Below are 17,785 nucleotides of genomic sequence, written 5' to 3' on the forward strand. Positions count from 1 at the left end.
TGTCTTTTTTGGCAGTTCCCGAGGAAGTATATAGGAAATAGACTAGCCAGTCAGCATGGAGTGGGGGCTCAGAGTATCCTTTCCTGTGCCCTGGTGTCCCGGATTGCAAAATACAGTGATTTTCATTATCTCAGTGTGACGTCATAGGCTTAGAACCTACAGAGTGTTTTCAATGACTTAGGAGTTACAGAAATCCTCTTTATGAATTACTGAAGTTACAGAAGGCAAAGGAGTGCAAACTTCATTTTGTTATTAAACTTGTGAGAACTTAGCTCCAGGGCAGAAGGCAGCCTTGGAGGCTGTTGTCAGAGACTCAAAAGAGTATCTGGCTTTGATGTTTACCAGGCATGGAAGGGGGAGGGAGGGGAAATCACTTTCTAGATAGTAGACACTTGTTATTTTTCATGATGGGAAAGGCAATATAAGATATGGGTGAAGTCTGTACAATTTGACTAAGGTAAATGAAGTCCCTAAGAAGTATACAAAAAAAAGGGACAACTTTGATAAATGCTATAACATATAATTTGCAACAACAGTAATAAAAAAATATGTGTGTGGTTACATAGGTAGATATCTATGCATATACGTGTATAGGAAGGCATATGTGAGTACATGCACATGCATGTATAGGTTTATCTGTAGGCATATGTATATACATGTTTGTGTGTACTGCATATATACATATATATGTAAACTAAAGCACATGGGGGCATAGTTACAGAGACTTCCTAGACATAATCCAAACAACTTGTGGGATTGGTTTACTGGTTTGAAGGTCATAATCTTATGGGATACTTAGCCGACTGGCATAACATAGTTCATAAAGATGATGTTTTACACCTTAGTTTGGTGAGTGGTATCTAGGGTCTGAAAAGCTTGCTAACAACCTCCTAAGATACAACTATTGGTCTCTGCTTGTCCGGAGCAAAAGAGAATGAAGAAAAGCAAAGACTCAAAGAAAAAAACTAGTCCACAAGACTAATAGCCCACAAGAACCACAGCCTCTTCTAACCTGAAAGCAGAAGAACTAGATGGTGCCTGGCTATCACTACCAACCATTCTGACCAGGGACACAACAGAAGGTCCTAGATAGAATGGGAGAAAAATGTAGAAGAAAATTCAAATTCCTAAAAAAGGCCAGAACCACTGGACCAATAGAAACTAGAGGAACCTCCAAGACTATTGCCCTAAGATACCCTTTGAACTTGGCACTGAAGCTACTCCTGGAAGTCACTTTTCAGCCAAATAATAGATTAGCTTATAACATAAACAATATCACCCATGAGTAATGTGCTTCCTCAGACAATTAATTATATGAGACCAAATGGTCAACATCTACTGAAAAGCAAAGATGAGAAGGCAAGGAGGGAAAGGGAAGCTAGATCAATGGAAACAGAAAAAATAGAATGGAAATAATGAGAATGCTGACACATTGTGAAAATTGTAACCAATGTCATGGGACAAATTGTATACAAATTTTAAAATGGGAACCTAATTCGCTGTGTAAACTTTCTCCTAAAACACAATAAAATATTTAAAAAAAAAAAAAGAAAGAGCACCTGGGTTTGCATCCCAAATCGCAGGCAGATTACTTAGCCTTTCTTCACCTCAGTTTTCTAACCCCCAAAATGGGGATAATACTCACCTTAATGGAAAGATGAAATTATATACATATACCAGTGGAAACAAAGTCCTCGGTTTTGGACATTTGGTAGAGGGACAGATAGTGTTGCGTGATGAGTTGCTATGTGGCTTCCTGATTAGTGGTGGACTTCTTTGTGAAGCACCATCTTTTCTTCTATAAAATGTGGATTGTTCTTGAAAGATCTGCCATGCTAGCCTGAATAGCCTGGTCCCTGAATAGCCTGGTCTAGGTTAACCAATCAGATTTTTGCAGGAGAAGGTTAAGCCAGGGTGACCTGAGGATGTGAACTCTGCAGGTGGGGGTGAAGGAGGGGCAGGTCTTAAAAGGAAAAGGAAGGGAGCAGAAGAGACTGAGACTGACTGTGTGCTCAGGTGTGCACAGAGTAGGTGCTTCCCAAGGTATGGGTTGAATTTAGGAGTAGGCAAAGACACCCTGGATCATTGAAACACACCAAGCAACAAAGAATTCATGTTAACTAACTTCCTCTCTAGAACACTTTATAGCTTTTACTTCAGCAGAAACAAGTGTATTGATTAAATATTCCTGCTCATTATTTGGGAGAAAGTGTTCATCAACAGCATAATGGCCAAGAACAGGCAGCAACTGAAAGGAAAAATGAGAAGCCTAGATTTTCACGAACCCCAAAATCATTCTCCCAAGCAGTTTTCCCCTGAGTCTTGGCAGGGGGTGTAGGAGTTCCCCCAAGTGAGCGTGCCTTCCTTTCATAAGGCTGTACTGCACAGATGTACAAGCTGGATCTCAAATGTTAATAGCTCATCTGCTTCGGATTTCTTTCCCTTTTTTTCTTACAGCATTACACTGAAAAAAAAAAAAAAAACCCCATTTAAGAAGTGAATCTGATTTTTAGTTAAAAATACCCAATTCAGACATCAAAAACTGGCCGAGTACCATTGTTGCCTGCTCAACCAGCGAACAGTTGAACCAATGGCCCTCCTGGCATCCTGCAGTTTTACAGAAGTTACCTCTGCCCCCACCTCTTGTGAAATTTGAATACCTCCTCAGCTGAGTCCCAGGAATGATGGCTTTGTTGGAAGTCCCAGAATAGGGGCTGTGCTTTCACTGGAGACATCCCAGTCCCTTAACGGCCCAGTGCTCTCGGCTATAATATTCTAAATACACATTACAAAGAGCCTGAGCACATTCATTACTGCCCCACTGTGGCATTTAGATTTACCCTTGAAATTTATCTTTAATTTTTACAGTTGTCTCCTTTACCATGTATATTACTCCCTTCTTCAAACAATCTGTCTTGCTGCTGCAGTTTTTCTTGAAACCAAAGCGTAATTAAATATTAAATTAATATTTCATTTAAAATTAAATATCAGAGGCTTCCACCTAATCTTTCACTTGTGCGCTGCTGATTCTCAGCTCGTATTCTCTTTCCTGTGTCCACAAAGACAGGTACCACCTCTTGATAAGGTGTTCCAATGTTATCTTTTTTTTTTTTAATGGGTGACACAGAATTTTTGCTACATTATAACAAGTGGATGTACGAAGATATTTCAATGTAGCAAAAATGAAAGACGACTTAATTCAATAGGATATGACTTTAACCCTCGCCCATCTCTCCTCCTCAGAGAAGAATTTCACTGCATCAAATAAATAATGGCCTTAGAATCATAAAATGCAAGAGCTTAGAGGCCATTTAGTCCAACTTTTTTTTTTTTTTTGCAGAGAAATAACCCAAATCCCTGCCTGCTCCAGTGCCTAGATGAAGATGGCATAGTTGGTCAGGATAAGAATCAAAGGCAGGTCCCCAGCCAATGTCCAGCCTTCTGTCCACCATATCATCCAATCCAATTAAAACATTGAATTTTGAAGAATTAAAGTGCTAATTTGACATAGCCTTTAAATGTTGGACACACAAGGAGTAGAGCAGAAGGCATATGACTAGATGAAGAAATTGGGGGATAGGGAAAGAGAAAGAAAAAGAGAGAGAGCATAAGGGCAAAATTATAGCACAAGGGAGGCAGACTTCATGGAAACCAATGTAGAGAAATAAGGTAGTATGAACATACAGACCTTGTATGGAAAGAGGAGAATGAAGAAGTCCCAAAGGTGGTGTGAGGGGAGAAGCTTGTTTGTGTATATCTAAATTCATCCCAGTGCTAGATTGCTGCAAGATTTCCTTTGCCCAAAGCCACATGAAGGTTATTACTGATGTATGTTTTCTCCTCTGCTTGTCTATCAAAGTCCATTTTCTGATCTACGTGTTTATCTGGCAATCGCATTACATGGATTTTAGGTTTTCCTTTACTTTGGTTTTGAGAATGCAAAGAGCAGGATTCTTATCAATTGTCTTTATTCTTGAAGAATGATCTAGATTTAGAGTTAGAAGGAATGCAGGGATCCTCTAGTTGTATGGGCCATCACCCTTTTAGGACCATAGGGTCTGTGAACATCTGATAAAAGTGAAGACCCTTTCTTGCAGATAAATACACATGTGCACAACAATACAGCAAGGCCCATGATTTCTAGACATTTATTTATTGGCTTCTTGAAGGCTTTTCATTGTGATCCCAGGACCCAGATGAAGACTCACTAGTAGGTAGAGCTGAAGCCCAGGCCAGGGTTGTGATTTGCCAACATCCCCAGAGAGGCAGAGCCAGACTGAGCACCCAGAGCATCCCTCATTCATTACCTTATTTATCTCATCTCAAATTTCTGCAAAGGAAATTTATCAGCCTTCAGTGTAGCCATTTTTGTGGTTAGTGCCCTGTTGGTCAAGGGCATCAATGACCTGCATGCAATGTCAATGTTGTGTTTGTCGAGGGCTGCCTAGAATGCCAACAAAGAGCCCTTCTTTCTATGTTAGACAGTGTTCTATCTTTTTTTAGGAAACAGAAGTAGCAACGTGTTGAGGTAAGCATTATCTGGTCTCTGTACCTCCTTTTAAGGAATGAAGATAAAAATCATATAGAACTTATATGTCTCACCGACCCTTTGGGAAAATTAATATTGGGCACCAGCCAGATTTTTTTTATTATTATTATTGGTTCCCATTAGATATTTTTAGTTAAATGCTATTTACTTAAAAAAGAAACCCTTTGCACATTACTTATAATTTATATCTATTTGTCAGGCTCAAGATATGTAAGTAACCTGATACATTATACCCACAATCAAAATGAGAAATGACACATAAGATCCAGGCTCTCAGGAGAAATATTATGAAATCTCAAGGTATTGATGAAAGTTTTTCAAAGATGATCCAAATGGGATTTAGATTCTGTGGCAGTTGAAATGTGTATTATTAAACTCCTTAAGCAAACCCGAATGACTCCCAGTGGAGGATTAAGACATTCTATGTATAGCAAAGACGAAATTCTCATGTCTGGGGTTTCTCTATTGAATTCCCCCTTGATTAACTTCTGTAATATTTAACTTCATGCCATGCCATAATTATTTAATAAAAGGTAAATATAAATTATATTTCAGTGGGGATATGACCTTTTACCTTAATGTTATGTTACTAAAGAAAGACATAGATAAACAGAGCCTATAGATTGAAGCGTATTTTTAATTTATTCTGTTTTTGCCTTGCCAGCATTTCTCTGTGTACCTGTCAGCCAAAGGGTCGGCAGAACTTCACAGCATTCCCACACTCCATGTGGTTGGAGAGGTTGTAAATTTACACTGATGATGGTGGTTAATGACTTGGTTGGCCCTTAGAGACAGTCTTGGTGTTGGTCTTGGGCACTTCATTAGCTAATTGAGGTTTACTTGGCTCACATCAGGCCTGAAAAGTCAGAGAATGTTCAGGGTGGTGGTGGCGGGGGGGAGGGGGGGGAAGTTGGGATTCAAGATGAAGCTGAATCTATAGGATGTAAAAACAACTGGCCAGTTTGTTAGTTTGGAACCAAAGTAAAAGTTGTTAAACCTGTCCTTGATGTTTTGCAGGCTGAACACTTGAGGGGTTGACTGACAGTTCCTCTGTTTGGCTTTGACTAAACAGAGGCTGAATATTTTCTACTTCATGATTTCTACTTTGAAAATGCCCTTGATTAAATGAAATTGTGTGTGTATATGCATGCATGAGTGATATTATTTCCTGTCCATATAGATGACAGTGTGTTTCACAACAGTCTTTCTCATCTTGAATACATATATAACCCATCCTACAGTTCATGCCTGTGTAGCCTGGCAGGAACACTCCAGAAAAAATAAACATGCCAAACAGGCAGTTGTACCTAATCTACAAACTCAGGGTGTACTATGGATTGCTTACCTAGTGTGGGGAAGATATTCTGCTTGTTTCTAAGGGGTGGGGGTACAAGGTAAACCAGATATTACCTGTGTGTCCTGGTGGTTTTCAATGTAATAGCAAAGAAAATGGGTACAGATGTGTGATAAGTTTTATTAGACAGAAGCCATTTACATCCCACCTGTGTGTCCTGATGAGAGCTGAGCAGCAGGAAGGACCCAGAAATAAGGAGGTAGATGGCCAGGAGGCCATGGATGGACCACTGTCATGCTCTAGTGACACAGGCCGAGCACGTGCTGGGAGTCCCCATGCAAATTGAGAGGAAGGAACAAGGACCATATGGAGGCAGTAAGGGGTGGGAAGAGAGTTAGATTTTCTACCTTATGGGATATTCCTTTAATTCATAGCCAGCATATTGTAAACATACCCATATCTATAATTTTAGTTTTCTCCATATAAGCAAATCAATACTTTGAACAATGAAATGATATATATTTGAAAAAAAAAAAAGGTGAAGCTATGACTGGCTTAGAGTATTTTTGTCACTGAGTGTGTTCATTCACCCTGCAGCAACAGGCAGCTGTTCATGTTTGCCTTTTGATACCAGATGGGACCTCCCCTGCTCTCTGGGACTGAGAACTTCAGGCAGACAGGGCTTCACTCTCCAACTCTGAAGCCCTTTGCTTAAAGCTGGGGAGGAAGCACATGAAGGGGTGTGAGTTCAGGGGGCGGGGAGGGGATCAGAGAAGGCAGAGGGTGGTGTGGCAATTTCTCAGGACCTTCTTTGCTCTCCACCAGCTCCAGTCCAGCGGCTGGCTACAGAGAGGTAGCAGTTAGCTTAGAGGGGCTGCTGGCATATTTTGCTGGAGCTTAGAACAATATCTGTAATTCCATAGCAGTAAAGGTTAAAAGCATAAGTGTTGGAGTTAGAGAAGCCAGGGTTCTGATTCCATCTTTACCACCTGGAATTGTATTTAAAATGGGGATCATACCCATGTCATAGGGTTGAAATAATGATCTAATATAAAAAATGCTTAGCATACTACCTATAACATAGTGAGCTCTCAGTAAATTGTAATAGTGGTAATAAAGATCTTTGTTATTGAATATTACAGCCACTAAAATCCTATTATTAAAAAAAAGTCTTCAGAAATTGCTGACATTATAATGCTAAGTGAGAGAAAAAAAAGTTTATCTGATTCCAATTATACAAAAGCTCTTCTTACATGTGTTTCTGGGTAAAATGGAAATGGAAGTGCAAGTGTTTAATATCTCCCCATCCCTAGAATATATCTGAGGATATTTTCAAGAAAACATAAAAATGAGAGAAACCTGGTATTAATGCTAGAAACTAAACAAGTGTCAACAATATGCCTGAAACGTAGTACAATTGTGCTGGTGTGTGCAGACAGGGTTGCACTGGTGGCTGGGTGAAAGCTGGACTCATGGTTCCCCGCCTGAGAAAGAGCAGCAGGGCCGGGACTCAGTGGAGGAGACCCTGCTGAATGCCCCTTAAGCCTTCCTGCCATGACTCACACACACCTGAGGGGTGAGAACAAGAGACACAAGCAGGAACTTGATTTTGAAAGGAAAAAAATGTGCTTAACAATTTCACATCCAGAGAAGTTGTTATTTATGTATGAGAAAGATAGAAGAATATTCTCTTATTTCTGTTTCTTATTCCAGATAGTATTCAACTCTCATTCTTTCTCAAAATTTGCCAGTAGATGTAATCTGACTGTTGAAAAACTGAATCAATGAAGTGTACAAGAATGGAAAAGTTGTGGTTTAAAAGGCTGGGATCAGCAGAGAAAATAGTTAAATGTAGTGTCGAATTTATTGTTAATATGACAATAAAACCTAATGTAAATATAAAGTTCTTAAAAGATACAGATCACAGAAAATCTAAGAATAGTAATATCAGCTCAAAATAATAAACTGTCATCAAAAATGTAAAAGTGGAAAGAATAAGGTGAGAAAACTAAAAGGTAAGGAAAATTTCCTATCTATGGAGGAGATCCACAGAGGCAAATAATTAGAAAAAAAAGTATGTTTAGAGAAATCGTAAAGGCACTGCTTATAAATTAAAATAGGATGTATATCTTCCACATCACTAGAAAAATATACATTCATTTGAAAACCATTAGAAATATAAGGAGAAAGTGGAAGGACAAATTTATAGTAGCAAAAATGGATAAAATGCTTTAAATAATGTGATCAAAAAGATATATAATACATGCAAAGCAGTACCCATGGAACACAGACAAGACTGTATGTAATATATATTAAATGACACAAACACAAACTCAATAAATTGTACAGGCCACTTTCTATGAACTCAGTGCAATTAACTAGAAAAAACAACAATTTAATAGTACACAACTACCTAGAAATTTTAGAACATTCTCCTTGGAACAAAAAGTGGTTAAAATTAGAAATAGGGCTATTCAGAAAGTTACAACAAAGAGAGAGAGGAAGAACCATAGATAGGAAATTAAATTAAAATATATATATATATATTATGTAGAATCTATGCTCGAACATTTAAAATCTTGATGAAATGGATGGTTTTTCCTAGAAAAAATATAATTGAGCTTGAGAAATAAAGCATAAATCCAAGGTTTCTGATTAGCAATTAGATGGACAATTACATTACTCACTGAGAATCCCATGTGCTTGGAGAATTTTGAGTGGAAATAACCTAGGGGACATCCAAATGGAAAGTTTTAGCAGATAATGGGATATAAAAGGCTGAATCTTGGACAAGCTATCTGGGTTGGAAATAAAGATTTGTGATGGTCAGCATGCAGCATGACATGGAAGTCATGGGGGCATTCATTGCTTAGAGAGACTATGTAGCACAGCAGAAGACTGGCTTGGCAACAATCTTAAGGTGCATCAGCATTTACCAGACAGGCAGAGGAAGACACTCGTCAAAGGAGCCTGAGACGGCCAGAGAGGTAGGAGCAAAGCAGGACAGCGTGGGCTCAGGAAAGCCAATGGGCGAGAATATTTCCAGAAGGAGAGAATGTGAGCAGTGTAAAATGCTAATTTGAGGTTAAGAACAACAAAGTTCTTCCTGGTTGGGTTAAACAGTTATTGATGACCTTGACAAGACCAATTTCATTGGGGTGCTTTCAAATTTTAGTAAACATAATATCCATGCTATATAAGTTTTAAAGAGGACAGGATAAAATAGAACACTTCTCAATTTCTATCTATCTATTTTTTATATCTATCTGTCTACCTGTCATCTATCAATCTATCAATCAATCTGTCAATCAGTCTATCTATCTATCTGTCTACCTGTCTACCCACCTACCTACTTATCTATACAGGCAATCCCTCACTTAACGATGGGGTTCTGTTCTGATGACTCTGTTGTTAGTTGGTTCTGACATAAGTTGAATACTTCATTTTTTCTTAGTTTTCATTATTAATGCCACTTATTATCAGTATGTTTATAAATCATAACACTGAACATCTAAGAATGATAACATCAACAAATTATGCGCTGCAACATTATATATTACTAACAATAAGAAGTACAACAAAAAACAGAGGGTTGTAAGTGTGGTTCATCATAACTTGAATATGTTGTAATCTAGGGACTACCTGTATATGTATGTGTGTGTATATACACAACTGAAAATTTCAGTTTGGATGGTCTTTCTATATATAATATCTATACTGGTATCAATATCAATACCAATATTGATACAGACACAAATATAGATATAAAAACAAATATAGATATAAACATAGAAAAAACCAAGAAACAAACCATCCAGTCGATTCCAACTCATGGAGACCCTATGTGTTTCAGAGTAGAACTGCACCATAGGGTTTTCAATGGCTGTGGTCTTTTGGAAATAGATCAACTGGCCTTTCTTCCAAGGTGCACTTCTGGGTGAATTTGAACTTTCAGCCTTCTGGTTAGTAGGTGTCCTAGTTATCTAATGCTGCTATAACAGAAATACCATAAGTGGATGTTTAACAAACAGAAATTTATTCTCTCACAGCCTCGGAGGCTAGAAGTCTGAATTCAGGGCACCAGTTTCAGGGGAAGCCTTTCTCTTTCTGTTGGTTCTGGGGGAAGTTTCTTATCATCAATCTTTTCCTGGTCTAGGAGCTTCTCAGAGCAGGGACCCTGGGTCCAAAGGATGTGCTCTACTCCCAGCTCTTCTTTCTTGGCGGTATGAGGTCCCTGTCCTCTCTGGTCAATTCTCTCTTTTATATCTCAAAAGAAATGGACGCAAAATGCAACTTAATCCTGTAGATTGAGTCCTGCCTCATTAAGATAACTGCCTCTAATCCTGCATCATGAACATCATAAACCAAAAAAAAAAAAAAAAAAAAACCATTGCCATCAAGTCAATTCTGACTCATAGTGATCCTATAGGACAGCATAGAACTGCCCAATAGGATTTTCAAGGAATAGCTGGTGGATTCGAACTGCCAACCTTTTAGTTAGCAGCCACAGCTCTTAACCACTGCTCCACTGTTAGAATTTGCAACACATAGGATAATCACATCAGATCACAAAATGTTAGACAACCACACAATACTGGGAATCATGGGCTAGCCAAGTTGACACACCCTTATGGGGGACACTATTCAATCTATAGCAGTAGCCAAGCACTTAAACATCTACACCACCCAGGAACTCCTATCCGTATTTAGGTCTAGGTCTAGGTCTAGGTCTAGGTCCAGGTCCAGGTCCAGGTCCAGGTCCAGGTCCAGGTCCAGGTCCAGGTCCAGGTCCAGGTCTAGGTCTAGGTCTAGCTGCAGCTGTAGTTCTAGTTCTAGGTCTATATATTTCTCTATGTATCACATATATATATATCAGCTTATAAGTCATTACATATGTAATGATTTCTGTATATAATACCTAAGGACAAATTGGGACATGATACTACAACATGGATGACAAATTGTTAAAAATCTTATTACTTAAAGTTTTTTTAATAAGTAAAAAAAAACCACAATGGAAAATGGGCAAAAAATATTAATTAGTAGTTCATAAAAAGATAAATTCAAATAGCCAGCAAATATAAGAAAAAGAAATCTTTAGTGTCACTGTTGAGCAAAGAAATGTAAGTTAAAAGGATCACATGTATTGCTGGGGGCAGTGCAAATTCATACATTCTTCTGAGGAGTGATTTGACAGTACGTGTGAAAGGTGTTAAATATGATTCTAACCTTTGGTCCAGTAATTCTAATTCTTGGAATTTTCTAATTGAAATAGAGTTATGCACAAAGGATTTTTGATAGTTCTGATTTCTGTAATAGTGAGAAATTAGGATCATATTAAATTCTCAACATTAGGAAACCATTTAAGCAAATTATAGAATGTGTAGAAAAAGATAGGCAGCAATTTTAAATAATGTTATAAAAGAATGTTTAATAACCTGGAGGGAAGTTTATGATATATTGCTCAGTGGATCACAAATAGGTTACATAATGATGTGAATTGTATGCCTCCAAATAATTTAAGTGTGTGTGTGCATTTCAGTCTGAAAGGGTCAAGGCGAAAATATTAGCTTCAGTCATTTCTAAAGTGGTAGAATTATGGATGATTTTATTTCCACTTTTAATTTTGAAAATTTTATAATTTACTTAAAAAAAGTATTGCTTTTAGAGTTAGAGTAATAGCAATAAATATTCAGAAAACATATATACAAGAAGAAAGATAAAAAGGTAATACTCTTGTATTTATTGCTGCATAATGGGAGTACAGGTGACTATGGTTTTATTCTTTGTTTTTTTTTCCTTATTTTTTTTTATCATGTATTAATTTTAAAGCCATAAAATCCAAACAAACTTTTGAAAACCAAACAAATACAGGAAGGAGAAAATAAAGGAATCAGCTTCAAAAATTGTTATAAAAGTAGAAACGTTAAAGCATATCATTCATTCACTCTCTTGTGTTACAGTTGCTGACATGAGGAAGTGTTTATTATGTGCCTAGCACTATCCTAAACAGTGGAAATGCATTGGAAAAACTGTGTCTAGCAGGGAAGCCTGGTAATAAACACATGTATATCTAACTAAATATAATTGCAAATTGTGGAAAGTATATAGTAAGCATAAGATCAGGGTTTTATGAGAATAAATTCATAAATTGCTTATACATGTATGTATGTAAACACTTAAGAGACTAATTATGAAAAAGATATTTAGGAGAGGAACTAATAGATAATAAATACACACTTTGGAAAGAAAAGAGAGAAGGAAAAGAATATACAGGTAGGTTATTGCATTAATAAGAACTTGGAATATGGTTGATTGTGTAATATCTTTGACTTGGAGAATGAGAGAATTTTAAGTGCGTACACATAAAACAGAAATGATAAAATAATGGTGATAACTCTGAACTCCTGAAATGCTATTCTAATGGATAACATAAAATTACTATAAATTCTAAACTTACAAGTGTGAATTCACCAATATCAATAGCAAAAAATCATGATTGATTGCATCCATTATTTTTCAATTCTTAGATAATATCAGGACCTTTCAATTACCTGTGAAATATTTAACTAGAAGGTTTGCTTTATGGCCAGGATACAAACTCAAAAAGAGGACTTTTCTTTTTCAGCATTAAATGAACCCACTATAGACTATGGCTTCCAGAGGCTGCAGAAAGTCATCCCAAGGCATCCTGGAGATCCTGAGAGATTAGCTAAGGTAAAATGCTTTGAAAATTTACATGTGGGAACATTTCTGTAGGATTTTAGCAAACTTAGACAAATCCAGCAATTTAACTGCCTTTAAAATTAATTAGGCTTTGAAATTTGGATATAAGTCTCTTGGGATTTTACTAGCTTTAGATACATGAGGAACATAAAATCTCCACTAATTATGAAATATATTATGATTGATCTCTGAGGGAATATATAAGCTGAAATTTGGGTCTACAAAACAGATACACTACAAGAGTATTTGGCTTATAAAACATTGCTAACTTTATGAAAATAGGTAATTGCATAATTGCTTAAAAGTAGAAGTTCTCACTCCTTTGTATTTAAATGATTTATTTATTCATAATTTCAGGAAAACCTCAGTCTACAGTCAAGTATTTATTAAGTACCTTTTTTTAATTTATTATGTACACAGGAATTTAATGAAGTAAAAAGCATTTCCATATAAAATTTCTATGAAATACGTAACTTTTAAATGAGCTTACCTATGAAGGTTACATTATGAGTCTGGCCCCTGGTTTTAGCTTTCTTTACATAAAAAATACGTCAAGTTATTAGTTGTTATTCAGTTAATAAGAAATTATTTTTAAAATTTAAATTCCACTTATATTTGCATTTTAAGCACACAAATTACAAAATGCCATGTTCTCTTTTCTGTACTGTGAGGAAAATTCAGGTACTGCAGTTGGTTGTACATCACACCTTTATTTGCCTCTTAGAAAAGTCCCCAGCCCTACCATTAAATTAGATGATATCTGGGAAGTAGGTTAATAGCAATTTAAAGGGTTATAAAAAACAGGAGGTGGAAAAACAAAATGAGAGGAAAGGGATTACTGGTTGCTAATTCTCTCTGGTTAAAATGAACAGGGGGAAATATTATTGAAAGAATTCATCTTTATTAGAATAAAATTTTGCAGAAGGCATTGCCAACATAATTTCAGTACTCTGGACAGCGCCTTGGCATGCCGCCATGCTCGGTCAATCAACCATTTTAAGAATATTGGGTTAATTGGACACTAGATTTTTTAAGAGAGTTGTCTGAAAGTAATTTTTAATAGAACTTCCATGACATTTTAAAATTTTAACCAACTCCACTCTCAATTTGCTTGATTTTTTTTGTTTTGTTTGTTTCAGTAGCATAACCATTTATGGAGTCATTTTATAGACTTGAATTCATGTATATACATATTTATAGAAGGATTTATATGTATGATTATATTCTACTTGTCAAACCAAATATAGGACTTTTTAACTAATTATTTACATGGGGGGGGTATATGTTGACCTTTTCTTTTGTTTTGCCATTTTGGGTTTTACCATTTGAATATACCCCACACTTTCTTTTCTTTATCAGGAAATGCTGCTGAAAAGAGCTGCAGATCTAGTGGAAGCCCTCTATGGCACACCACATAATAACCAGGTAAGAAATTTACATCTTATACTCTCCTGAGCTTGACACTTCACTCTGGGTAAAATGCTCACCACCACCGGCCATTTTATAGGACATCATTTTGAAGCGAGCTGCAGATATTGCTGAAGCCCTCTACAGTGTCCCCAGGAATCCCAGCCAGATCCCAGCTCTCTCCAGCTCTCCAGCTCACAGTGGCATGATGGGGATCAATTCTTATGGCAGCCAGCTTGGGGTCAGCATCTCAGAGTCAACCCAGGGAAATAATCAAGGTAAGACCTTTCTCAGAATCAAAATGCAAACATCTCATACATTAAAAGGTTGGTTCTGCTGGAATGGAAGGAGTTAAAGCATGAGTCATATACTAGAAAACAGAGTTTTCTGCAGATAAGTAATGAAGTCATATACTAGATTTTCTCAATATTATGTGTGGTATCTTGTTAGATTTTGAGCTTTTTAGGTACCAGGTAGAATCTCCTTAACTGGAAATATCTAAGGACAAGATTGATTATTATAAATTTAGATGGGTTTAGACTTACTGAAACTAGGTTTAGAGGCATCTATTGAATGAAGTTTATACTTTAGCTATTGCGATAACCATGTTGAATAATGGAAAGAGGATGAGTTATTGTCATTCTCATTTATTATAACCAAGGCTCTCTTCCTGGTAACCAAGGGTGAATGGTTTGGTTTTATTTGGTAAATTCTAATTATATATTATCTCATATTTAAATATATAGCAACAAACATATGCAGGTAAGAATGCTTTTACATGTATATAGCGTAAAGGTGTTTTCATTGAGGCCAATTTTATTATTAAGGTGCCAGTCTAAATTTATCATAAGAACAGTTTTTTAAAGAAGTAAATGTTCCCAATAATGTCCCTAACTTTGGGATATTTTTATTTCTAATTTTTTTTAAGGGTGCTAAAAGAACCAAAATTTATTTGGACAGCTTTTCCCCACCATCCACCAAAAGATGATATGGTCTGTTTAATTTGGAAAACACTAGGTCAACCAAGTAAAGCTGGGTTATTTATTCTCTAGGCCCTTTATAAGTGAATCTTCAAGAAGGTTACTACAGTATGCAACATTTGGCAAGCTTTATTTGACCTCAGAATGCTTTTCTCAGTGATGTCAATTATTATCCATAGGACCCCAGTGCTGTGTGAAATGCTATTTAGGAGCTGTCATTCCACACTGCCATTAGTCCGGTCATTCCTTGGTGTGAGTTGGAGATGCTGAGTGCAGGTTTGGAAGAAATAGAAGAGAGGAAATATAAGGGACACAGCCTTGTGAAAGGTGGGGAAGAGAGAAGAAGGTATACCTGTTGCTGTTGAGTTGATTCTGACTCATAATAGTGCTATAGGACAGAGTAGAACTGCCCCATAGGGTTTCCAAGGCTATAGTCTTTATAGAAGCAGACTGCTACATCTTTCTCCCAGGGAGCGGCTGGTGGGTTGGAACCACTCACCTTTTGGGTAACAGCACAGCACTTAACCACGGTGCCACTAGGGCTCTTTGAATAAAGTATAAAAGGCTAAAAACCAACTGCATGCTTTCCATCACTGTCTCAGGTTGGTTTGGTGGTGGTCTCTTGTCTGGGACTGACGCGGACCTTTGGTAGCCACATTTGACCTACTCTGTGTGTACAGGTTGATTTACATGGGCTTCTCCTTTGTTGTCAAGGATACATCCGCAATACAAGCAGCATCTCTCCACGGGGATACTCTTCCAGCTCCACACCTCAGCAGTCTAATTACAGCACCTCCAGTAACAGTATGAATGGCTACAGCAATGTCCCCATGGCCAATCTGGGTGTTCCGGGATCACCAGGATTTCTCAATGGCTCACCCACAGGCTCCCCTTACGGAAGTAAGTGTCCTTTCCACCTTAATGGCTTTCTATGTCTCTGTGCCTCTGGGTTTTACTATTCAGCCTTTTTGGGAAAAGCTGTATTCCCAAGTCTTGTAACACATGGGTGAGGAGCCCGATTTCTGATGATATGTTCGCCCTGACTCTTGTTCCTTTCCCTTAGCTAGGTTTGGCTCACTTGGCTACTCAAGGCTTCCTGGGGGAAAAGAAAAGGAATGAAACTATCCCCTTTTACAAAGAAAACGTATTTGTGGCTTGTGAGGATGGAAGGGATTAAAGTTCCATCCCAGTTAACATTATGTGCACTTTTTATTGGGTATTTTTATATGGAATATTTTATTTAATCTTTGTAAGAACTTTCTGAGGTTAGTATTATTATCTCCATTTTATGGGTGAGGAACTTGACGTGCATAGAAATTAACTGACTTGCCTAAGATCACACGGTTAGAAAAAAGCAGGTCAATAATTTGGAGGCAGAATTTATGACTTCAGGTTATTTTGTGCATCCATACTGTGCTCACTTCTTTGTTACATGACTCCACCCTCCCTTAGGTACCTCCCTTAGGTACTGCCAGAGAGTTAAAAGTTGACTGCTTGGAATAATGTAATACATTGAGATACAGCCTCTTAATCTTAATCTATGGTCTGGCAGCAGTTTAGATACTCTGGGAAGTTGTGAAAACTCATTTGGGTTGCTTTGGGCCCTAAACCAGGAATTTACATAATGGTCCCAGGGACCTAAGAGAATGAATAGGTGTGTGTTTTCAGACCTACTTTTTAGGGGATACTTTGGGTCGGGGAGAATTTGTCAAGGAGAGTCTGCAGTGATTGAGTAGAATGTTTTTGTAATGCTGGGTCTGGTTGCAAGGCTCTGCAGCATGCCCTCTTTGACCCAGAGTGGCTGCCTCCTGCCAGGAACAAGGGCAAGTCAAGGACAGCACACAGACACGCCCACCATGGTTCTGGAAGCAGCATGGCTGGGTCTGGAGGCTGCCTGTCACAGCCTTGGGAGCTGTGGCTCCCTGGGGACTCACAGCCATGAGTTATTTCTGGGTGATCTGTTCAATCCATATAAGAACTTTCTACACTCGAAACCAAGTAGCAGAGGGTAGCGGAGGTTAGCTCTTCTAATACAACTAAAATCTTGTTACTCCAAAGGCATGAGTTCTGTGTTGTGTCTTGTCAGATGGCCCAGATTAATTACATTACAGGGATCTAGGAAAACAAATAGTTGATCTGTTTGTTTGCTTGCTTGCTTACTTGTTTTTACCTTATCTTGTTCTAAAAGTTTTTTTTTTTTAAGGAAGAGCGAGATCTTAATAGTACAAAAGTATAATATAGAAACTAAGAAGAAACTGAAATGACAGAAAAATATATGGTTACAAAATAAGATAAATGCTGGGCCAAGTATAGAAGCCCTTCAGTCCATTCCCGGGGGCCACTGATTTGGTTCTGAGCTTAGAAGACACTAAAGCAAAGGAGGAAACACTGTTTTTTATATAATCTTATGTCCACACATTTTTTTTTTTTTTAAGTAGCTCAGGGGAATCTCTGGTTTTTCTGTTGCTGAGCCCTTGGAGAGGTTTCTCCCACGAATTCTCATAAAGGAGATGCTCTGTGTGGTGAAGCCACAAAATCCTCAGCAATTAACACAATGCTGGGAGAGTCATTGCCTAAATAATGGTACATTATAGTGAGGATGGCAGTAAGAGTAGTTAAAAATTGCATTTTACAGCTTCAACAACACATTCGTATATAGTCCAGTCACATCCACACGAGCTTGTGACATGGACATAGTAATTATTATTATCACTTTCCATTCTAAGATATGAAGCCTTATTAAATAGCTTATTCAAGGATTCATAGCCAATAAATAGTAAAACAATGGAACTAAACATATATCATCAGTCTCAGAATACTGTTATTTAT

The 17,785-nt window shown here is 37.5% G+C and overlaps 1 protein-coding gene across 2 annotated transcripts in view; it reads left to right on the forward strand.

Moving 5' to 3' along the window:
- Positions 1 to 17,785, forward strand: part of EBF2 (EBF transcription factor 2) — a 210,109-nt gene that overhangs the window by 177,308 nt on the left and 15,016 nt on the right. For both annotated transcript variants that reach the window (XM_049866361.1, XM_049866362.1), the window contains 4 exons: positions 12,472 to 12,560; positions 13,929 to 13,994; positions 14,077 to 14,254; positions 15,671 to 15,856. In XM_049866361.1, the coding sequence (XP_049722318.1) occupies positions 12,472 to 12,560; positions 13,929 to 13,994; positions 14,077 to 14,254; positions 15,671 to 15,856 (519 nt within the window). The remainder of the gene's footprint in view (positions 1 to 12,471; positions 12,561 to 13,928; positions 13,995 to 14,076; positions 14,255 to 15,670; positions 15,857 to 17,785) is intronic.

Source organism: Elephas maximus, chromosome 22 (assembly GCF_024166365.1).
Source record: "Elephas maximus indicus isolate mEleMax1 chromosome 22, mEleMax1 primary haplotype, whole genome shotgun sequence".
NCBI lineage: Eukaryota > Metazoa > Chordata > Mammalia > Proboscidea > Elephantidae > Elephas > Elephas maximus.